Source organism: Clinocottus analis, unplaced genomic scaffold (assembly GCF_023055335.1).
Source record: "Clinocottus analis isolate CAN_PGR_092001 unplaced genomic scaffold, fCliAna1.0.p SCAF_22, whole genome shotgun sequence".
In the NCBI taxonomy this organism is placed as follows: domain Eukaryota; kingdom Metazoa; phylum Chordata; class Actinopteri; order Perciformes; family Cottidae; genus Clinocottus; species Clinocottus analis.
This window is the reverse complement of record NW_027175954.1, coordinates 246830-271361: the sequence shown is the minus strand read 5'-3', so window position 1 is coordinate 271361 and position 24532 is coordinate 246830. Positions and strand designations below refer to the sequence as shown.

Genomic DNA, 24532 nt, shown 5'->3' with positions numbered 1-24532 from the left:
TCACGGAACTCTGAGCTGCGGCGGTGTCCGCGCGGTCGTAAAGTACGGTGACGAAGCCACGCCCCCATCCGTTGATGCTTGCCCCCATACAAGAACATCAAGTATTGCTATAAAGTACACATTATTAGAGTATTTCCATTTTTTTGCGACTTCATACTTCAACTCCACTGCATATAAGTGGGAAATATTGTACTTTTCCCTCCACTACATCTGTCTGACAGCTGAGGTTACTTGTCACATTAGTTTTTCACCCCCTTCCCTGCAGTGTAAACCACATGTCCATCTGTTGATATTAATTGGTTGTGATAAGCTGAAGGTTGTTACTCTGATGGATCAACTTTTAAAGCTTTTAAACTGTTTAAAAAGCCTCTTGGATTAGCTGGAAAATGCATTGTCACAAAGAGTTCACTAAAAGTTGACGTTGTAAAGGTGGTTCTCACAGTACAAACATATTATCTTATTGAATATGATGCGTTGCAATAGATTAAACAACTCTTCAGTGCGTAAAGGAGTTAAAAAGCAGAACCGTCAACATCTAAATCAGTAAAAATGCCATATACATATTGATGTAACTCACACTAACACACTGTTAACTTTTCACCGCACAATGAATACTTCTACTTTTTATACTTTATTTACATTTTAATGATAACACAAGTAAGGGTTTGAATGCAGGGCTTTTAGTTGTGGAGTATTTTCACAGTGTGTTATGATGTTCAGCTGCTTAATTAAAAGAGTCAATCATCCATTTTTATTAAAAAAATAACCATCTGTGTAAATTTCTGTCTAGTTCAGATGTCTCTACCTGATATCAGACAAATTTTCTCTCTTTTTTTAGCTCTGTTTTTGGTCTCCACCTACTCCTGAGGGAAATATCATGTCGTTTTAGCTGCTAAATGCTCCACTGTGTTCACTAGTCTCTTTGTGTCTGCAGGTTTATCAGAAAACAGCAGCCTGCTGCTGCTGCTTGAAACAACACTGATTACCAAAACAGTAAAGTTGTAGATTATGGAACAATAAAAATGTGTTGAAATAGGCCTGACGGTAAATGTGCTGCAAAAACTAGGAGCTAAAAAAGGTTTAAAAGCTTATAAAGCTGAAGGTTCTGCAGAGTCAGTTGATAATTCTTTCTGGACCTTTTACATTAAACAAATAATGCGTTACTGTAGCTTTAAATATGGATATTGATTGTACGTTCAATTTAGATGGACAATTGTTTTATTCTCAGATACTGAAGCTACAATCATATGATTTAAAAATATTTCTCCAGATTTTTAAAGTTATGTGTTCGACATGTGTTCTCATATCTTTTTTAATATTTTATGTATTTTGATGATACAAGTTGTGCTGAAACTGCAAACCAGACCTAATTCAGCCTGAATGGCAGGACTTGTTGTTGAAACCTTGTGACTCTTCTGCAGGAGAAACAGATTCGAGTGAGAACAGTCAACTGATTCCCTCTCGGCACGCTAAATATGAGCCACTGTCAAGTGGAGAATCTCCTGTTTCTGTGACTCCGTCCTCACCCAGTGCATGCTGGGATTCTTTTGCACGTTTTCTCAGACACCCTGAGGCTACAGGCTCCAACTTTGCCCTGGTTTCCTTCGGTGTTGTGTGTCACAAGTCGTCATCTGCAGCTGGTTTGATCAGATTACACGCTCCGCTACCTGGATGCCTGCACACCTTCATGTTAGTGTGGTGAAGTGTTATCTGAAACGTACCGGGAAGCCTTTAACCGCCATTTACTTCCCCTTTTATTGAACAACCTGCCTGTTTTGTTTCAGGCTGGGCTGTTTCACGAGCAGCAACACATGCAGGACTCATACGCCGACAACGGAGTGGAAGCGCTGGACCTTACAGGTGCAGGTGTTTGTTGGGTCCTTCATCTTGTGAAGGGCAAATTGCATCGGTGGGATACGGTCTGAAAAAAGCATAAAATGTAAGTATGATTAAAAAAAATAAGCCAAGGCACACTGTAGGGCTTTTAGAGAACTGAGAGGCCTTTATTCTACATGGCAAATGTACTTTAAATGACTCGACTTGTTGCCACCGACACACTTGAACCTTTTGGAAACCGTATGCGAAAATCCTCCTGCTCCCATTTTAAGTCCCAGCATGCCCCATTCAGACAATCTTTTGGCATAAAATACGTATTTTTTTTCCATTTTTGAACCGAATGACAGTTTTTTTGACTGAAACTTCTTCCTAACAGGCCAACACTTTGTTTTATTGTGATTTTTGTTGCAGATTCTGATTCTTTAGGTCCTAATCTTTCCAAAAAGGTGTCTTATTGACTGTTCCAGGAGGCCTTTTTGGGGAATTTGGCTCGTATCGTTGCTGGATGTTCATAGTTAGGATCAAAATATCTTTTAAAAGTGTTTTTTTTTGCAGATACACATTTTTTTCCCAAGAATTTGCTGAACAAATACAGACAATAAACACAAGTATTGGAATTAATTTGGGCTTCCTATGACGACTCAAACACAGCGGAAAATGAGGTCAAGCCCATATTGGTTCCACAGTTTTCGACGGGTTAAATACATAAAGGGCTTATCTGTAATATTCAAATAAAAGTCAGGCACAGATGAGGCTCCGACCTGCAGTTTCCAGGGTGATACAGTTAAAATGTGTGTAAGTGAAGTTAGCTGAGTGGAGCAGGGTCGAGGATTCAGATCTGAAATAATTCAGCCTCTGAATAATTGATTAAAACACTAAACCAGCTACAATTCTTGGATGATAAATGATGAAAAAGTCTTGCGTGTTATGTTCCTGCTTCCTGTTACGGAGACTCAGCAGGATGCTCCTCGATCTGCATCTGACTGTTTTCACTGAACCTAAAACCTCCAGGGGAGAAATCAGAGCTTCCTCAGAAGACAGCAGCACGCCGTTATAGCACCAAAAAAACAATAGATAACCGTTCAACAATGTCAGGATTATGGTATTTATTTTAAAGCCCAAAACATTTGTACATTCAAATCCAACAGAGTGAAAACATCCATGGATCCACCATGTTGACTTCAGATGGCTCAGACTTACAGTCAATGTTTATTCTGCAGACCACAGGACTCACTGTGGAAAAATAAAATGTTAAGACAGCATCTTTTAGCGGCACTAGCGCTGTAGCTTGTTGGTCTGTCGCTTGAGCCGCCATTTTGTTCCAGACTGGAATATCTCCACAACAATTAACTGGAGTGCCATGAAATGTAGTACTTATATTCATGGTACCCAGAGGATTACTCCCACTGACTTTGATTGACCGTCTGGCATTTCATATAGCGCCACCATGAGGTTCACATTTGTGGTTTTTAAGTTAGATATATTCAGTTTTTGTGACGAAAAATAGAAAATAAATATTATTTCTCACTTTTTATTAATATAACCACCTTTTTGTGATATATTATTGGTTACTTATTATACGTAAGTGACAGTCTGTTGTTGTCGTGCGAGCAGTTTTGTCACTCGAGGCCAAAACCGTCCCGTCACACAAGACATTTACACAAATTGCTTTTATGGCTGAGACCTGTTTTAATTGTTGTTTTAGGTTTTTTTTTTGCAGACTTGCGTGCAGCTCGAGTAGCTGGTATGAAGGACTCGAGGCTGACTCGTCATCCGACAGCTGAACCAACACTTCTGGAATCACATGAGGATCAAATGAATTTAGTACACAAACACAAAGTATTGCTACTTAAGATGTCACAGTTCAAACAAGGAAAAATTATTAAAAAAAAGGACTTTAGCCTTAAAATAGAAATATTCTGTAAACGTTCAATTATAAACTATATATATATATATATATATATATATATATATATATATATATATATATATATATATATATATATATATATATATATATAAACAATAACAATATTGATCAACTCAGTCAAACAAGAACCAACGCCCTCTTTTTGAAAAAGTAATTCAGGAGTGCAGCTGTGGAGGAAACCCAGAAAGTAAATAATAAATGTAGTTAAAATCCATCAATAACATAAATACATCTACTAATCTTCGCGCTCAGTTTGTCATAATATAGTGATTTACCATAAATAGCTAAACTAAGGTAATAAAATAATTTTAAACTCAATAAAATGTAATAAAACCAAATAATTCCTAAACTGCTGAAACCTTATTAAAATAAAATATAAGATATTTTAGGATTGTCACATAAAGACCGTGACATCTGATTGGTTTACACTTCTTAGTGATTCCTCCCTGAGTCCTGACACAACAACTACATCGCTCCTCTAAAAAGCTGTTTCACATGTGACTGTACGGCTGCTGATATCTTCAATATCAGGGCCGTTTGTGGAGGATAGAGACATTTATTGATTTGACTTCTCATGTGGGATCTGGTGGAAGAAAAGTCTGTTCATCGCTGGCATCATTCACATTTTAAAAGGGTCTCAAAGGACCGTGAACTCATTTAGTTCACAGCCATTAAGGTGCTTTTTCTCAGACTAAAAAGCCTCGTCGCGACTCTGCGTCAAATAAACGAGAACCACACAAATAAAATCCTCCATTCAAACACCTCACAGGGAAGAAAATAAAGCTCAAATCTTCTGCTATCGCTCGGCATCATTTTCTCCTTCTGTAAAGAAGAAAACTTCCCCGTCATCCCACAGGACCTGCATGGCGGCTGTGGCGGCCATCTTGTCTCTGGCTCACAGGTGGGAGGAGGTGGAGAAGCAGAGTTTCAGGGTGAAGGGGTTGGAGATGTCTGCAGGTCAGAGAGGGAGAGCAGGTATAGAAATATATGGATACACACACATACATATACATTGTTTTTGCATTATCCTTTGAGCTAAATGATGGTGTGAGCATGCTAATATGCTAACTATTAGTACAGATTGAATGTGACTGCACATACACTGCTAAAGGTGTTGTTTTATTGTCTTTAAATTATTCAAATTGTTAATAAGTACAGTTGCAAACTAGATGTTGGAAAATTTAAGGAAGGATTCCTGAGCAAAATTGAATTCAACCTGCTAAGAAGGATGTTTTCAATTTATCCATAATGTACAGTTAAACCTGGATGGCGGTTGTTATTAATGTCTGGATGGTGTGGGCGTCACTTTAAATGTTCATACTGCAAGGAATTGTGGGACGTTATTATTTGCTTTCCTTTCGCATTAATGGACCCTTGCTGAAGGATATAGGAAAGGAATCATTGAAGCACCTTTCCTCACTCAACCAGCCACTGTTTTTATTTAAACTCTCCCTGATGGTGCGTTCAAGGACACTGGGACTTTCTAAAAAATGTTTTTGCATTATCCTTTGAGCTTAAAGCTAAATATGAATACAGATTTTCAACACACTAAAGTTCATCAATGCAGTGCTGACTCCTCGCCGAGTGCATCATCACACCCACAGTTATTGATATTTTTTGGTAAATCAGCTGCTTCACTTTCTCCCCGACAGCGAGAGTTTCAGATGGATATTTATTCCACGTCTGTGTACAGAGCTGCAGTCCTGGATGGTTCAGCTTATCTCAGTGTAAACTTTGAAGGCACAAATCAACAGTGGTTTGTTTAATCTGTACACGAAGAGAAGAAGTCACGCGGTCTTGAAGAACCGGACTGCAGACTGCAGATCCTGCTGACAGCCTCGTTGTCTCAGCGAGGACTGAGCGGATGGATGAACCGTTTGCCGTTTGTCAAGGTGAGGCAAAAGGAAAAAAGGTCGGCCGATCACCACGCACACACCCGTCACGACTGCAGTGTGTGTCAGGTGAGCACCTACTGGGTATTCTGATCTGGTGGTGGTTGAGGACGGTCAGAGCTTCCACGGCTTCGGTTTTACTGTCGAACTCCAGCAGACCGGACAGAGTCTTAGAGCTGACTGCTGGGAAGAGGAAGAGGAAGAGGAAAAAGAGTGGAACATGTGTGTCTGTTTAAATGTCTACGTTCTATTTATAACCTGTAATTTCCCCAGTGAGGGACTAATAAGGATTACCTTATCTTATCATATTCACAATGTGTCCAATAAGTATTTGTAATATTGTTTTCCTGCAGCTCTTTGTCTGCTGTGTGATTGGTTGAACTCACATTTGGCGTCAAAGAGCTTGAACTTGGTGAAGGCGGGAACGTCGCGTTCAGTACAGAGCTGCAGGTGAGAAACGGAAAACCTGATCGTAAAGGCACAGGAACCATCAGAAAGATATGGAAGCGCATTACGTCACAAAAACAAAATGCAATGTGCTCGCAATGTTAAATTAAAAGAATACGTGGATTGAAACAAGATTGAACTATTATGTGACATGTACTTGTTTTGTTGTATGAACAATAAATATTTACATTTAAATGAAGGTATTGTAAAACTAAAGTGATGAAATAACGTATCGCTGATGTTTTTTTTTAATTTTTGTCAACGAAAAAAAAAAAAGTCGATTAATTTTTTTATTTTATTGTCCTTTTTTGGGTCCCAATTTATTTATTTTTTTGGTCCTAATTTTTATGTATTTATTTATTTTTGGTCCTAATTTTTTTTTGTGTGTGTGTGTGGCAGAAATGGGCTTTATTAGATTGACTCCTTTCACAGTGGGGTTTCGGTTCACAACAGTTAATTGTAACATTTCTGGTGTTATTCAGCATGCAGTTTTTTGCACAAAAAACAAAATGGCAACGGACAATATGCATAACTTCACAGACAACAATGGGTGACATCATGGTGACATCATGGTGGCTCCGTCTACTTGTGATATACAGTCTGTGTTGCAAACAAGACAGTATGGTTTGTGCCTCCCGCATGTGAAAGTCGCGTCTCAACAGTGAAGGTGTCCCTCAGAGCGCCATACTGGGCCCCTTGTCTCTCTTTCGCAGGTTCCCAGCGCTTCAGAAAAGCTCTCTCGGTCTCATGCCAGGCGTGACCTCACCTTGTGCAGCTGATGCTGGCTCAGGGTGGGCGGGGCGTTGTAGAAGTGCAGGACGGCGGCGGGCGGCTGGATGATGTTCCTGCTGCTCTGAGCGCTGCTGAAGCGGTTGTTTCTGGTCAGACTGAAGTCCTGGTAGCTGCTGCTGCCGTCGGCCAGCTCAAACACCTGACTGGGAATCACCGCCTGCTGCTTGGACACGCTGGGAGGTGAAAAGGGGGCGGGGTTTGAAGAGATGGAGGGTGGGGTGATGAACAAAGTCAAAGGTGAGCCTGTTTTGTGTATTTTCTTTAAAAATGTATGTTCATCGTCTCTGTTCTCTGGCGTACAACAACAATATCGACAAATTCAAATGTTGCACAAAAGTTAATATCAATATATTTCCATCTGTTTTGGATTCTCTTGTCTCAGGGATATTTTTGGCAAGAAGAAAGGCCAGGAGGTTTGTTTCTGTCCACAGCCACGTCATGTCTTTTTGGTCCCGATGACTCACCAGACGTTGAGTTTTTTGCCAAACACCTTGACTCCGTTGAGGTGAGTCACGGCTCGGTCCACGGCGTACTCGTCCCCCATCTCCACCAACGCCGTGCCGGCGACGCTCTTCATGAATTTCACCTGCGAAACACAACCGGTCAGGTGTTTTATTTTGTCAGAGATGTCATTTATCGCAGAACTGCGACACCTGGAGGTCGACATCCCCCCCCCACCCCCCCCCTTCCCTCAGGTGCACACCTTCTCCACGTTGCCGTAGAGGCAGAAGAGGTTGAAGATGCAGCTGCAGTTCATCTTGGCTGGATGGAGGCCGCTCGCCATGGCGACTGAGCTGGAGGCGGAGTGGCTCAGGAAGGAGGAGTAGGAGGAGGAGAAGGAGGAGGAGTGGGAGGTCTTAGGGTGGAGCAGCGGGTAGGAGATCATGTCCTGCACCTCCTCGCTGCACCTCCTGTACCTGCTGTTCGCAGGCAGAGGCAGCAGGGGGCAGTGTGAGCCAGCTGAGACACACACACAGACAGACACACACACACACACAGAGAGACACACAATACTCTGGGATTAGAAGCTGGAGGATCAGGATAAACACACAGAAAGACACACACAAACACACACTCACACACACACACACTTTACCATAGCCGTTGGATGGATGCTCTCCCAGTATGGCCTGCCGCTGCCTCCCCTTTCCTCTCTCTGTAACACACACAAACACACACATCTTAGCCAAGAAAGAGCTCACAAAAAGGTTGTTGCTAGTAGAACTTTCTCTCTCTCTCACACACACACACAAACAGACACACACATGTAATGCTCGGGGTTAATAGCGTTTGACCTGCATCGGGCCGGAGCAGCGGGAGGTGAAAGCCAGCGCTTCCTCTCTGACATATAAATCTATTTCCGGCCTCTCAGCAGCATCAGCAGCTCCACCAGCGACCTTCAGACTGCAGCTTTAACCTTCGGGTCTCCGGGCAGAGCTCGGTGAGCTGCTGCACCTCCTCGCCCGGGACCCTCTCCGCCCGTACAAACCGCTCGGATCGTTTCACCGCGAAAGAAGGATATGAAGCGTCAGCGCTTCCCGATTGACCGACAGGAGGTCGACCTCACCTCCACGGTGTCAATCGGACCGAACGCTCAGGTCAATGCAGAGTCTGGAAGCAAGATTTAACAAGTGTTCTGGTTTCCATTGTTGCAGCGTAAGTAGTGTGTCACGCTGCGCGCAGGTCAACTCCATCCTGAGACCTGCTCCGCCTGTGAGGCTTTTATTTGTTATTTACATTCAAAGACTGTGAGGACCAGATGTTTTACGACTGAGGGGGCGAACAGGTCGATCGGTTGACTCAATGCGTCATCATATCAGCGCTCAGACGTCTTCAGTCCGTTCTTTTCTCCCTCGAAGGCTCGATGGATTAGTCAACTGGAGACGGGCAGAGACACCTGCACTTCCTCTAAACCAGTGGTTCTCAACTGGTGGACATGTTTTTAATGGGTCGTGGGCGCTTGCTTATGGAAGCCCATTTCCGCCACACAAAAAAAATATTAAAATTAGGACCAAAATATATATATATATATAAATATTTTGACCAAAAAAAAAAAAAAAAAAATTAGGACAAAAAAAAAAGAGGCCCAAAAAAAAAAAAAAATTAGGACCCCACTCCCGCCCCCAAAAAATGAGGACAATAAAAAAAAAAATTAATCGCCTTTTTTTTTCGTTGACCAATATAAAATAAAAACATCTAAGCAATACGTTATTTCATCACTTTGATTTTACAATACCTTCATTTAAATGTAAACATTTATTGTTCATACAACAAAACAAGTACAAGTCACAAAATAGTCCAATCTTGTTTCAATTCACGTATTTTTTTTAATTTACCATTGCAAGCACTGTTTTATATTTAAGTGCTCTTGTTATTTACCAAAAGATAACTTGTCAATGTTAATCACCCGTCAGCCTGTTGATGGGTTACTTTAAAGTAAACAATTCATTTAATATATGTGTGGACTTTGCATTTTAATCAGTTGGTCAATGGAACAACAACAACAACAACAACAACAACAACAACAACAACAACAACAACAACGTACTTTGTGTGTACATATATTAGCTGCAATTATATTTAGGCTTTAACTGTAATTTTGACCTGCCCTGTGATGAACTGGCGACCTGTCCAGGGTGTACCCTGCCTTCGCCCCTTGACAGCTGGGATCGGCTCCAGCGCCCCGCGACCCTAATGAGGATGAGCGGTCAAGATAATGGATGGATGGATGGATGTAATTTTGACAATTGTAGTCAAGTTTTTCTTCCTTTCCTGGCGTGAAATGTTATTTTTTTCTTTGCCTGTTTTTAAGTCAACAAAAAAAAGGCCAAAAAAAATGTTTTTGGACCTAATTCTTTTTTTTTGGGTTCTAAGTTTTTTTGTGTCGGAAATGGGCTTCCATATTTGCTTGGAAAAAAAAAATCCTGTGATTTTATTTTGAAAGGACTTTTTTCTGCACCGCAGAGCATCGGCCTCAGAGGGCTTTACACCCTGTACGATCGCACAACATGTGTCTTTCTGTGTGTCGTGCTCGAGGTCCAGGTGTGTCTCGTCTTCACACCAGATTAAAAATGACATCAAATAAATCAGGATGCAAACAGACACTCGCAAACCTCTCAATTCTCCCTGACATTGCTGAATCAGAAAACGTAGGACATGGAGGTTATCTCCATGGAGGTAAGCCCCTCCCCCTTCGTCGTGCACAAGGTGAAAACTCCTCTGTGTGTGTGTGTGTGTGTGTGTGTGTGTGTGTCCTACCTCGCTGCAGGAGGAAGGGCTTGGTGTAATCCCAGCTGCTGTTGTCGTTGCGGACGACGTTCAGTTTGTTGGGCTGTAGGGGGCGACAGAGCACAGCACCTCTGGGTGGGTGTGTGTGTGTGGGCTCGAGAGTGAGGGTGTGTATGTGTGCACGCACCCACGGAGTGTGTGTCTGTCCAGAGCGCCGTGCGTGTGCCTGTGCATATGTGTGTGTGTGTGTGTGTGTGTGTGTGTGTTTACCCGAGCGTACTCGATCTTGAGCGTGCAGCAGCCGGCGTAGATGTCGGCGCCGTTCAGAGCCAGCTTGGCCTTCCGAGCGTCCTCCACCGACTCGAACCTGACGCAGCTCGTTAAGGGCGACTCGGCAGGAGGAGCGGCGGCCAATCAGAGGAGAGGAAACAAGACCACCGATGACCTCAAAGAGGTCTACCGACGTTACTGCGTCAAGAGTTATGACTCAAGACTAGAATATTTGTGACCCTGAAGTTGTCCGTTCTTCATAATGAGGACTTTTACTTGACGTCTTTATCCTGATTCTGTATATTTACTCTGTGGGTGTGTGAGTACACACACACACACACACACACGCACACACACACACACACACGCACACACACACACAGGATATTCCACCATGGCCTGGATGCCGTTGCGCTTGAAGATGACGATGCGCAGGACGTTAACGACGGGGTTACAGACGGTGTAGAGAATATCCTGAGAGAGGGGGGGGGGGGGAGAGAGAGAGAGAGAGAGAGAGTTAGAGAGAGAGAGAGAGAGAGAGAGAGAGAGAGAGAGAGAGAGAGAGAGAGAGAGAGAGAGAGAGAGCAAGAGAGAGAGAAGAGGGTGAGGGAGGGAGAAGGAGGAGAGAGAGAGAGAGAGAGAGAGAGAGAGAGAGAGAGAGAGAGAGAGAGAGAGAGCACCATGATGACTGGCAGAAATCACACAGCAAGAATAACCAAATGATATTTTTCCAATATGAAATGTTTTGCTGGTGAAGGTTCTGCTGGAGGTTGTTACAGGAGGAGGAGGAGGAGGAGGAGGAGGAGGAGGAAGAGGTGGTGTCAATAGTTTACAGTGGAGATCATTCAAGCGGAGCCAGTGGACTCACGGTGGTGATGGGGTACAGCGGGTTCTGCACCGACAGCAGCAGGACTTTGTTCCCGCTGGCGGGGTCGTCCGCGCTGGTCGGCCGCGTGATCCTCCGGCTGGTGGAGAAGTTGAAGAAGGCCTGCTGCTCGGCCACGCACACGGCCTGACGCGTCCCGCACGCCACGCAGCGCTCGGCGCTCTCCACGCTGTCGAACTCCACCAGAGCCTGGCGCTTGAACGGCATCATCATCACGTAGCTGCAGAAGGAGCGCACGGGCGTGAGAAGCACTTTGTCTGACAGAGATTCAGGTTAAAGCTGCAGAAAATACACACAAGAAATGTGGAAAAATGTTGCGTTTGACGGTTTGGATATTGTTCGCTGTTAAAGTCAGAAGTTACCAAAATTAAACGAGTATAAATTATAAGCTTGAATACCAAATTACGCAAAATAAGTGACAACGAGTGCCGTTACGTCCCAGCACAGTTAGTTGGTCCATCGCCCCCTGGTGGACGGCTGCAGTATACGTCATAAAGAGGGGCCGAACTAAAAGGTCAAAGGTCAAGTACACTTTTCCCCTCGATGGATCCTGTCATTTCACATAGTTCTTGTCACACTGATGCATGTTGAAGTGGCCTTTTTTCTGACAAGTTTGGTTTGGATTAATAGTTATTAGTTATTCGATGTTATAAAAAGAGTTTGCACGTTTACGTTCACAGAGACGATGTTTCCGAGACGCGAATCCCGATTCTGTGTCCCAGCACGGGCGTCAATTTGATCATGAATGTATTAAAAGAGATAGTCGGGTTAGCGCCTTCCTAGCCAAACAGCCACGTGGCGCTAACGTGGCAGCTAGGTGGCTAACACGCTAACCGGCTGCGTACTGAGCAGGCTCCCAACCGCAGAAAACAACTGCTGCCTTCAAAATAAATCCAAAGTAACACGTGGACTTCGTGGAGTAAATATTTGTTACCAGATGTTGCCGAACTTGTCGAGCGCCTCCACCAGGTCGGCCTCCACCACGGCGTCACAGAGCCCGCGGACGTGGACGACCGGAGACGGCGCGATGCGGTGACTGTCGTCCACCACGTCCTGCAGAGAGACAGAGAAGGTCCGCTCAGTACTGAGCAGGTACTAGTACTACTTTAACTACATGAGGCCGAGAACACTTGTGTACTGCTGATACTTTAACTACATGATGCTGAGAACACTTGTGTACTTTTGCTGCTGATACTTTAACTACGTGTTGCTTTAAATACATGTGTACTTTTGCTGCTAATACTTTACATGCTGCTCAGAACACTTGTGTACTTGTACTGCTAATACCTTAACTATATGCTACTTAGAAACCTTGTGTACTTGTACTGCTGATACTTTAACTACATGAGGCTGAGAACACTTGTGTACTTGTACTTCTGATACTTTAACCTACATGTTGCTTAAAGTACTTGTGTACTGCTGATACTTTAAACTACATGAGGCTGAGAACACTTGTGTACTTTTACTGCGGATACTTTCATTTTTGCTTGAAATTCAAGTAAACTGTTGGTATTTTTGTTTTGTGACTCTTTCTTCAGCTTTCATGTCTCAGGACCTTGTAGGTTCGATGGCAGGAGGAGACGTAGTCAGTACAATAAAACTTTATTGACAGTCGTGGTCGTCGCAGGAGAACGGAGAGCCGCTCAGTGAGAGCTGAGGAACATAAGTCGTCACAGAGAACGTCTGCTCGTGCCCACGGAGGCGATAAGGATCGTTTCTCTGCGTCTCAGGAAGCGTCTGCAGCGTCTGCAGCGTAACCTGTTTTCTGCAGCAGGTTCAGACGCTGCACGCCAACGCTGCAGGAAGTGATGACCTTTCTGAAGGAGGAGACTCACGACACGCGTCCAACCGCTTTTAGGTTTTGCGTCTCGGCTTCTTCTTCGCCGGCTAAGTGGCACACTTCCTGTCGGGTAGAGACGTTCTCACGGTGAACTTTGGGTCAAAATGAATCTCCAGAACTACGGCCTTTCACGAATTATATTTATCACTTTCAAACAGAAGGTCTGTTTTCCCAAAATGATGAATCTTTGAATGCACACGTGGAAATGTTCCTGCACCTTTCACATGTTTCTGCTCTGTATTCTCTGTGAGGCGTCTGCAGCGGGGACGAGCTGTGACCATGTTCTTGTGTCTTTTGTGGCGGAGCGGCGACCTCTGACCTCCTGAGAGAAACGCTTCTTCTGTTCACGCCGCTCACCTGCACGCCGGGCCCGGTCGCCGGGGGCAACGCCGAGCAGGAGGCAGGTGGTGCTGCCTCCTGCTCTGCGGAGAGTGACGTGTTGTTGTTGTTGTTGTTGTTGATGCAGTTTGGTCGCCTCGTAGTGAGACGTTGAGAACTTCCTCCTCCTTGTTCACCTCTGCCCGGTCACCATAGCAACTAGCTTTTTGTTGTGGTGAAGGCGAGTGTCCGTGTGTGTGTGTGTGTGTGTGTGTGTGTGTGTGTGTGTGTGTGTGTGTGTGTGTTTGTGTGTGTTGCTTCCTTCCTGTCAGGCTGCTGTATCATTACAACGCTGTCTGACTTTTTTCCTCCTCCTCCTCCACCATCATTTCCTCCTCTTCCTCCTCCTCCTTTACCATCACCTCTCACCATCACCTCCTCCTCTTCCTCCTCCTCCTTCATCATTTCCTCCTCCTCCTCCTTTACCATCACCTCTCACCATCATCTCCTCCTCTTCCTCCTCCTCCTTCATCATTTCCTCCTCCTCCTCCTCCTTTACCATCACCTCTCACCATCACCTCCTCCTCTTCCTCCTCCTCCTTCATCATTTCCTCCTCCTCCTCCTCCTCCTTTACCATCACCTCTCACCATCACCTCCTCCTCTTCCTCCTCCTCCTTCATCATTTCCTCCTCCTCCTCCTTTACCATCACCTCTCACCATCACCTCCTCCTCCTCCTCCTCCTTCATCATTTCCTCCTCCTCCTCCTCCTCCTCCTTTACCATCACCTCTCACCATCACCTCCTCCTCTTCCTCCGCTAGCTAAGGAGCCTTTAACGAGGCAGCAGGCAGCATGATGCATCATTTATAGAGAGAGAGAGAGAGAGAGAGAGATAGAGAGAGAGAGAGAGAGAGAGAGAGAGAGAGAGAGAGATAAAGGGAGAGAGAGAGAGAGAGAGAGAGAGAGAGAGAGAGAGAGAGAGAGAGAGAGAGAGAGAGAGAGAGACTCTGAGGCTTCATCTCTTTGTGTCTCCTGTAAACAAACAGCTTTGTGTCGTCTCAGCGACGTTTGATAGACGACTTTTACTTTCCTGGAGACGACTCGGTCCAAACAGACTGCAGCAACACAAAAAGATGGACGTGTAAACACCGTATTCTTTCTCAGGATATGCACACATGACGCAACGGCGACGTTTACAAGGAGGCGGTAGAGGGAATGAAAGAGGGAGGTTAAAACTGTTAAAACTATTAAAACGTTTAAAACAAGCCAGGGAATGGCGGCGACGTGGGATTAGGGTCCACGCTTTGGTTTTATGTTCTCAATCTCTAGTTTCAAGTCTTCTTTCATACAGCGTGAAGTTCATTTAGTAGATTATAATCTCATTTAGGGAAAATTTGACTCCGACACGGCGTCAGATCTCCGCAGTCCAGATATGGTCACTTCCATTTACTGGTTGCAAAGAAACCAAGATGGCGACGGCGCTAAAAGCCGAACTCGATGCATCCAAACGTCAGTCTGCAAGAAGACGTCGCGTAACAAGGTCCAACTATTATTTACAGTTTATGAATTTTCCACGACCGGTTCCTGCACATGGTTCCTGTTAAAAGCTGTTTGGGAACTGAAGGATTCGGTCCAATGAAACACTCCCAGCCTTTACAGCAGACACCTCGCAGGCATCGGTGGTGTTGCGTTTGCATTAACTCTAATTATTTCAATCAGAGGCCTGTTTCATGTGAACGCTCCTCTGCAGTTGTTGTACAAACCAATCAACGGCCGGAGGAACGAGGATAGAGAAAAGAAACTCATCTCCACGTTCATCTTGTACTGCAGATTCATCAGTCGCTCCGTTTACTGAAGGACTCTCAGGTCAATTTTACACCTCGACTGGTGGTTTCTGTTTGATCGTTCACTCTCTTTATCTCCCAAAGCGTAAAGAACACAACATCAAAGGCGCTTTGATGTCGGCTGAAGTCTGCAGACGGCTGAACGTAATCCACCGGACGTGCAAATCGGCGGGAGGTGAAATATAAAACGAGCCAGTTTGAGCGGCGTGGCTGACGTGTAGGAAGACAGGAGCTGTACTTTAACTTCATTTAACTTTCATTTTTAATCTCGTTCTGTCCTGTTTGAGAGCACTTTGCTCCATCGGAGGCGAGGATGATTAAAAAAACAGGAGCTGCCAGATTTGAATAATTAAAACGTAAAAAAATGGTTGGCGGCTTTGAGAAGTGGACTCTCTGTCTGCCTGCCCGCCTGTCTGTCTGTCTGTCTGCCTGCCTGTCTGTCTGCCTGCCCGCCTGTCTGTCTGCCTGCCTGTCTGTCTGTCTGTCTGCCTGCCTGTCTGCCTGTCTGTCTGTCTGCCTGCCTGTCTGTCTGTCTGTCTGTCTGCCTGCCTGTCTGTCTGTCTGTCTGCCTGCCCGCCTGTCTGTCTGTCTGTCTGCCTGCCCGCCTGTCTGTCTGTCTGCCTGTCTGTCTGTCTGTCTGTCTGTCTGTCTGTCTGTCTGTCTGTCTGCCTGTATGTCTGTCTCTATGTCTGTCTGCCTGCCTGCCTGTCTGCCTGCCTGTCTGTCTGTCTGTCTGTCTGTCTGTCTGTCTGTCTGCCTGTATGTCTGTCTCTATGTCTGTCTGCCTGTCTGTCTGTCTGCCTGCCTGTCTGTCTGTCTGTCTGTCTGCCTGTCTGTCTGTCTGTCTGTCTGTCTGTCTGTCTGTCTGTCTGTCTGCCTGTCTGTCTGTCTGTCTGTATATCTGTCCGTCTCGGACCGCCGGGTTGTCTGTGAGTCCCATGATGCTCTCTGTCTCCAGAGCCTTGACTGGTCCGCTGAGGAGGCAGGAAGCAGCAGCTTTGATTAGAGTTCAATGAACTCTCTTGCATCCTTCAGTGTGTCAAGATCAAAACACACACACACACACACACACACACACACACAGACACGCAGACAACAGACTTGCATTTACCGAACACATTGCATCGCACTGCACCCCTAAAACAGAACGTCAGCCTCGGAGAGGACTTATTCTAAGGACATTTAAAACTCTCAGGGACCCCGAGTGCCTCCTCTTCTGAACGGCATCAGAGTCTCCTAAAGCTCTAGAAACTCCTTCATCCTTCTAGAAGGCCGTTCACAAGACCACGTGTACGTGCAGGATGTTTCAAACCTCTTAGAGACCTGCAAAAGTACCACAAACTAAATATAAATCTGACCGATACGATCGTCTTCTCTGAAAGAACCAAAGCCCCTGCATGACACGTTTATTTATAAGCCTGTAAAGTTTCTCTGGGCTCCAACCGGACCAGAGAAACCTTTCTAGACTTTTTAAAAGTGGAGCAACGAAGTTATTACGGTTCATCTTGAGAGGAACATGAACCACAACTCATGACAATCCAGCCGATAGCTGGTGAGATGTTTCACTCCAAAGACACACATGTGAACAGGAAAGCAGAGGAGAGTTTCTTTAACTCCAGCTTCAGGTGGACGTAGATGTTATCATACGATGTCATCGTTTCATATATTCGCTGCCTGTGGCGCGTTTCTCAGGTTTCAGTGAGATCGAACACGGTAGCAGACTCGCTCGTAATAGGTTGTGCGGGTGCCTTTATCAAGGTGAACAGATGGCCTGGCTTCCTGCCGAGTGCGGCCACTTCCTGCCGCTGCCAGAACCTCACAGAGAGGCCGCCATGTCCCACCGAGCAGAGGACCAGAGCGCGAGAGCACACAGATATGAAAGATAGAAGAAAAAAAAACATACAAATCTCTCAAAATATCTGGGGGCTACCTGAGTACTGTGGTATCTTAAACTCACATTCTCTCTGCTGACCACCAGGGGGCGACTCCTCTGGTTGTATAGAAGTCTATATAAGTGACTCTACTTTTCTCTTGATGTATTTACTCAGTAAACATTGTGAACATGAGTTTATGATCTCAGAGTGATGTTCATTTAGTAAATTATGGTCCCGTTTAGAGTCAAATAGAAGATGTAGAGTATTCTTTCGGGCGGGCCATCAGGATAGAGGCGTGGCAATGCGTATGCCCCCATAACTCCACCCTCTCGTCCAATCGTGGTTAAATCTGGCTTAAAAAAAACAAGATGGCCACAGGCAAAATGCAAAAACCGAAGGCTTCCAAACAGCTGACCACAAACAGATGGGTGACGTCCACGAGGGCTGCAACTAAGGATCATAATCATCTGGTGATTCTTTGAAGAATCAATGAGTCTGTTGGTCAAAACAAGTGAACAATGTCCATGCCGCCAATGAGGTTTAGGAAAATGTCACGTTGCACAAACAGCGGCCTCCCCGGTGGACGATCGGTCGCTCTTTAGTTTCGGGAATCGGTCGATACCGAGAATCGATAGATCCAGATATTTGAGTCAGTATCGCGGCCGATATCGGAGACCAGAGGACTCTGTGACGACCTGCTCTTCCTCCAGAGCATTCAAACCTCACATGAAGCTCCTCGAGCCTTTCTCAAACCATTTCTTACAAAGTCAGAAACTGCTGCAAGGGAACATTTCTGAAGGAACACCACGAGCGAGCGTCTTCAAAACCTCTGCTGAACCCCTCAATGACCCACTCTGACTCTCAAAGACTTCAAAGCTCCTGCAGGAGGAACAGAAAGAGCGTGGAGACGCTGACAGTCTCAAAGAGGCGGTAAAACAGGGGTCTTTATTCTGCAAACTTTGACCTCTCTGTCATTTGTTCCATGTGAATTCATCTGATTTACAATCTTTTTAATTGTGCAGAGGAAATTATTTTGTGTGTGTTTCTTTTCTGTTCTCACTGACATGTTTATTTAAATGAAAGTGAATGGAAACTTGCACGTTACAAACATTATATGCATTGATTTATAATACCTTGGTCCCTCCTCGGCTCCTGCGGCTCCTGCTCTCGGTGCCCTCGCTCACCGCTGCCTCCTCCTCCTCCTCTTCCTCCGGCTCTTCTCCGCCGGCCTCCTCCTCCGTCCGAAGCCGCTTGGCTGCCCGGTAGTATCCTCCTCCTCCTCCTCCTCCTCCTCCTCCTCCTTCCCTGTCTTCTCTCTCCTCCATCACAGATGAGACTGTGAATTCACGGATGGAGCCGGTCGGTTTAACGGAGGAAACGACGTTGGCACCTTAACCTATCTCTCTCTCTCTCTCTCTCTCTCTCTCTCTCTCTCTCTCTCTCTCTCTCTCTCTCTCGACAGATAGGAAACATGCACAGATGTCTCACTCCGCCACAATGTCAAGAGCAAAAAACGCAGACGCTCACATTCAGCGTCATTGCTACCATATAAGGACAATTCGCTTGGACCACGTGCGGAGACGGATGAAGATTTGCTTTTAACTTGTATTACTGAATGATTCTGTCCGTCTAATGTTCTGCTCAATGATTTGAAACTGCCTCACCGCAGCAGCCTCTAGTGTCTGCTTGCTGGACTTCAGTATGTTGGATGTATTTGTATTAAAGTGTAACTTCATCCACCAGGTTTCTGCATAATAAAACAGCTGCATAATTTAAAAAAAAATATGAATGTGATGCCTGCATCCAGACACAAATGCCACAAGAGTCACTCTCCCCTTCGCCTCACTCGCCGCCCACCAGGAGACTAATCTGCCCAGGAGCAGAGCAGGCGCCATCTTGCCACAGCAATGCAAATATCGGCGGTCTGCTCTCCTCCCGTCTGCTGTGACATGGCTTTGCTAGCTAGTTCCGCCATGTTTCCACCATGTTTTCATGCTAACGTCACACTGGTGACAGAAAATGAGCGACCACCACGTGGTCGCTCATTTTCTGTCACCAGTGTGACGTTAGCATGAAAACATGGTGGAACTAGCAAAGCTAACGCAAGCTAGCTACAGGCCGCAAGGTGGCAGCGAAGCTGGGTGAAGGCTAACTGAAGAGCGATGACGTCACTCCACCATATATTGAATATAGCTTCTTTAAAGTACCAAAAGTAGAAGAACTCATGAAGCAAAATGGCCTATTTTTACTATAAAAAGCTACATTATTAGATTATAATTGATGACGCAATAATGTGTGTGTCACTTTAATGCTGCAGCTGGTAAAGGTGGAGGTTAATATACAGCTGGGTAGCTTGTAAATACGTTTTTTTTTAAATCCTAATCTAAAATAATTTATTGTAATGTATTTCTTGATTATATGTTGGATTGTTAAGTCAAATCAAATAGATCAAATACATTTAATGTTGTAAAAAGTAGAATATTTTCCCCCTGCCAAGAATAAATCAATAAGAAACACTTAAATAAAGTATTACAGGATGCCTACTTCCATATTGAGCTAAAGTAGAATGCTTAAGTGTACTTAGTAACGTACACCAATGAAGAGCCGAAGACACAAATAGCCTCACACAGTCTACGCTGTAGTCTAAAGACGAGATGCATCACTTTCTGCCTGACGAGAGACTGAAATGAGGACGGAGGCAGCCGTCTCTCTGCAGCTGCTTCCTGCAGGTGGAGGTCAGGTTGCCACAGCAACAGCACACCTCAGCATCTGAAGGGGTGGAGCAACTTCAGAGTTTATTGTGTTTATGTTCGTTAAAAAAAAAAAAAAATGGTGGTGAGTTCAAGGACACTTTGGACATCTGGAGATTTCACACTGGGTCGTTGAAGATATTTTGTTGTATTATTTTTTACTTGTTCAATAGATTGTGTATTTCATTGCTGTTAATCAAGTTGCATGAAGAAATCCTATATTTTACACTTTTATGTTGACATTTTCCTGTTTGACTGCAATTTTAATCATAAAATAATTTCAAAATGGGCGATTGAAACGATGTAAAACACTGCGGCATCAATGTGAACGTCACAAGCTGCAGAAAGACTTAAGTTATGTTCCATTTAATGGTTAATTTGAACCTGCATATAGAGGTCCTGAGAAGAAAATTGACATCTGATATTGTTCTTGTGCAAAATGGATCAATAGCGCCCTCTATTGAGCAACCATCTGCAGTGTGGTTCCTCTCAAGCCATTTGGTATGTAACAGGATGTCCCAAAAAGAAATCTTTGAGGTATAAAAGCAACAGGAAGTAGCCATTTTGAATTTGAGCCATTGTTGTTTTTTCTTCCTCTCCACTTTTTAGGCGCTATACTTTAACACACTCTTGTAACTCTTATTTACAATTTTGGTCGAAAACTATTTTAAAGACCTTTAGGATGAAAAGTTATCAAAACCATGAGGTTTTCAATGGAACGACCTATCAGTGGCATGGCGGCCATTTTGCACGGCGTAGATGCTGAAAAAACATTTATTCATTGAAAGAGAATCAAAAAGCAACACTGAAGGTTTTTTTCTTCTAGCTTGAGTAAGAGATTGCTGATTGACAGATGGTTCATCCAAACCCCTGCCGTGTATATTTAGAAAGTGCCCGCCCCTTTCCAAACACTTTCCAACAACGTCTTCTCAGGAGGGTGTGGTTGGAAAAGTCTGAGGATGCAAACATGGATATGGAGTGCATCAGTTCAAACCTGGATATTATGAATTGTTGTGACGTGCTGTCGTTCAATGCTGAAGGCAGTGCATCAGGAGCTGCTGGCCTGTCATCGCTCTCCATTCAGTTCCTGATGCAGTATCATCAACATCAGGGCACCTGTCCGTCACTCCACAGGTGATACGCAGGCACACTCATACCTGAACATGAACACATAACTCACTCAGCGAGCTAAACCTGAAACGTTTTTAATCAAAATATTATTATTGGTTTTAAATACTTACCAGAGTTACAAATCCTCAAATTAAAAAAAATGCTTATAAGGCAAATAAAAGGGATAATACAACAAATTCTTAATGTTTTTTTATTCAACATGTATAAAGAGAAAGTGACTTAATATGTTGAATGAACTTTCGCGAAATGAAGAAATATGTATATATTTTTTTCTATTTTTTTTTTTTTTACTTCACCTTTCTGCATTTCCTTATTTTTTAACTTGGGTTAATTAATTACCCCTTTTATTGTAATTGAACCATTCAAACAAAAACTCAAGCAACAGCAAAAAGATGACATCAAATCAAAAGGTAAAACATTACGACTCTCAGAGGCTGTTCACTGACATTTTACTTGTCATTTTTTACTTTCAAAATGAGACGCAGACACTTGAACATAACCAAAACAAATGTCTCACATCTGTTCCACAGCGCCCCCTTGAGGCGGCAGGGTGAGGTGGTGCTGCGTTCAGGGGAATCTTAGTCGGCTCTGTGAGACGCTCAAAGCTCACAGTTGCCAGCTGAGATTAAACTGGATCACAGCTGTTTGTTTCCGCTGCAGACGCTTTCTGTATTTAATCAGTTATTCACTACTGATGAGGGAAATATCAGAAGTTTGTGAATTCACCACCAATCATCGAAGTCAATATTTATTTTGTATTTTACCCGATAACAACATATATCATATGATTTTCTATTGTTTCGATTTTGTCTTTCATTCATCAAGGCCCCAAAGTGTCAGGAGCCCGCCTTCACTTACAAAAGGTCAAAGAGACACAAACCAACCAGGAAGTGACACAAACTTACCTCAAAGAAACGTCAAACAATGACTACGAGTCACACGGCGACTATGACGATTCCAAGGATACACAAAAAAGTGGCAAAACAAAACAAATGGACCAAAACTACAACAAAGAGGCTCAAAACAACAACAGAAAGTGTCGAAGTAAGCAAACACAAAACTAATTACAAAATGACCAAAACAACTACAAAACAACTGCAAGAACTACAAAGAGTCAGTAGACCCAATTGTAAATAGTCATGCTCCCTTTTTATTGCACTCTGTTTCATGTTTAAATGTTAAATGTTATGCACCTCCCGCCAGGACAAATTCCTTGTGTGTGTAGTTGGCAATAAATGGTTCTGATTCTGATTCAGAAGAGACACAAATTGACCACAAAGACACAAAAGAATAGCACAGACACAAATGACGACCACGAAAAGAAACAAAATGACAACAGAGACACAGAATGATCACAAAGAGACACAAAACCAAAGAGAGATACACACAATGACTACTTTCGTGGAGGTGGTGGGGGTCTTAAAGGGTCCTAAGAGGTCTTAAAGGGCCTTAAGGAGCCGTAAGGGGCCTTAAGAGGCCTATTGTCTCATAATCCGTCCATGAATGTAGGGCAGTAAACAATTAAAATGCAATATGTCTCTCTGAGATGTGAAGACGCAGCCGAAAATGTAAATACTCAAGTCTGGTACAAGAACCCTTAAGATAGTTTAGAAGTTGAGAGACCTCACGGTACAGTTGTTTGATGAGAAGTCATTAGACACACACAAACACACACACACACACACGCACAGCATGGAGAGACATTGGGTGGGTTCCACTCCTCAGGCTGCAGACGGGGTCGCACTCTGATGAGCAGGAGGAAGGGAGGAGGAAGTCTAAGGGGAGAGAGGAGGGTCACACCACATACACAATGCTACACCAGTATCATCACACTGCTCTGTGTTCTACATACAAACAGAAGACAAAGTTCAATGTTTCTGTGTGTGTGTGTGTGTGTGTGTGTGTGTGTGTGTGTGTTGTGTAGGGGGGTTATTCTCCCTCGTTTAGCTCTACTACGTCCACCAGCTGTTGGCTAACAAGTACAACATATCAACTTAGAAGGTACATGTCAGTGTTGAGTTCACAACTTCTTTCTGCGGAAAACAGGGATCAACAAAATAATAGTTTAGTGGAACAGTGTGAAACATATCGGGGGATCTATTATCATCAACACATTTTAATACTAATTATATTTTCATTATAATCGCCTAAAACTAAGAATCGTTGTGTTTTTTTGTCGCGGGAGGCCTACAGAGGGAGCGGCTCCTCTTCAGTCCGCCATGTTGCACCGCCATGTTTTCTTCTACGGCAGCCCAGAGCGGCCAAACCAAACGCGGGCTTTAAAATTTGTGTGTTTTTAACGTTACAAAACTGCGCTAACATGAGATGCAGGTATCCAGCCGGCCGCCATCTAACTTTCGCTCCTGAGAAAGTACTTTAACGGAGGTAATTTGCACATAACTTTACTTATTATTTCATCACTTGTCTGAGAGGGCAGTTGGTTGCGTTACATGCATGTTGCTCCAAAAAAAAAAAAAGTGCATGACCCGACTACGGATGACACGTTGGATTTGTTCCGGGTCCGCGGGCTCTGAGGGGCTCTAACGAGGCGAGACGTGGACGGACAAAGCATCAATTAGAGCCGCGGGGTGTCCGAGCAGCGGACAGCGGACATTGAACACACACACACACACACACACACACACACACACACACACACACACACACCTCCCGTCCTCGGACGCTCCTTTGTCCCGGTGCACGGGGAAAACAGAAGAAATAAAGACAATGTGATTTGGTTCTGCCGAGCTGCACTCCAAAAGCCCTCGCGACGTCAGAGGGTTCGTCTTCAAAAAAAAAAAAAAGAAGCGTCCTCGACCTCGTCGTCCTCAGCCAGGCAGATGTGTCCCCGCATGGCGACCCCCCGCCGGGCTGCAGGGACACCAGACACTCTGCGTCTGGCTGTTTCTGGTCAAGCAGCGTGAACATCACGTAACATCAGGCATCACGTTTGACGGGGGACACGTTAGAAGAGCTAGAAGTAATTAGTCCAGACAAATATGAACACAGGCAAACGAAAGATATGAACTCTGAAAGATAAGCAACAGTGTTTGTTTGGGGTTGGATGGAAGATTTAAAAGATATTTTCTAATAAAGCCCAACTTTTTAAAGTATGAACAACAGGAGTAACATCTACGGGGAGATTGGTGCATAAGAATACATGAATGAAAACAAATATATGTAAAACAAAATGAACATTTACGATTGAACAATGCATTAAAATAAGCTGTTATTAAAGTGTAAATTGTCTTTTTTTTTGCTCACGAAGTCTCTTATACATCACGAGGAGATGTAAAGTACTGCTTTATTTAGTTGTATTTGTTTTATTCTATTTGTTTTATTGTTTATCTTTTAGTATAATTTAACTATTATGTAAAGTGACTTTGAGTACTTAGAAAAGCACTATATAAATACATTGCATTATTATTATTAAGAAATTAAAGTAGTATGAAAATTACATGAGAAGTTGGGGTGTTTTGACATTGGAGAAAAGT

General features: G+C 44.0%; 1 protein-coding gene across 1 annotated transcript; it reads right to left on the bottom strand.

The window, feature by feature from the left end:
* Positions 1 to 3836: 3836 nt before the first annotated feature.
* On the bottom strand, positions 3837 to 18558 carry LOC137792913 (heterogeneous nuclear ribonucleoprotein L-like). The gene is made up of 13 exons (XM_068588720.1): positions 18291 to 18558; positions 12216 to 12334; positions 11264 to 11501; positions 10777 to 10869; positions 10396 to 10485; positions 10156 to 10228; positions 7994 to 8053; positions 7601 to 7857; positions 7362 to 7483; positions 6872 to 7070; positions 6045 to 6102; positions 5740 to 5841; positions 3837 to 4717 (listed from the first exon to the last, which is right to left on the bottom strand). Exons 1-13 carry the CDS (start codon positions 18480 to 18482, stop codon positions 4662 to 4664), a joined length of 1659 nt encoding a protein of 552 aa, XP_068444821.1. The 5' UTR covers positions 18483 to 18558; the 3' UTR covers positions 3837 to 4661.
* Between the last annotated feature and the right edge of the window lie 5974 nt (positions 18559 to 24532).

Bases quoted from the DNA above. Each gene is read 5' to 3' on its own strand.
- LOC137792913 (XM_068588720.1), bottom strand. From the start codon at position 18,482: ATGGAGGAGAGAGAAGACAGGGAAGGAGGAGGAGGAGGAGGAGGAGGA. The intron at 11,502-12,215 runs GTAACAAATATT...CTCCTTCTGCAG, and splicing joins GACAAGTTCGGCAACATCTG to CTACGTGATGATGATGCCGT. The intron at 7,484-7,600 runs GTGTGCACCTGA...TGTGTTTCGCAG, and splicing joins TCTACGGCAACGTGGAGAAG to GTGAAATTCATGAAGAGCGT.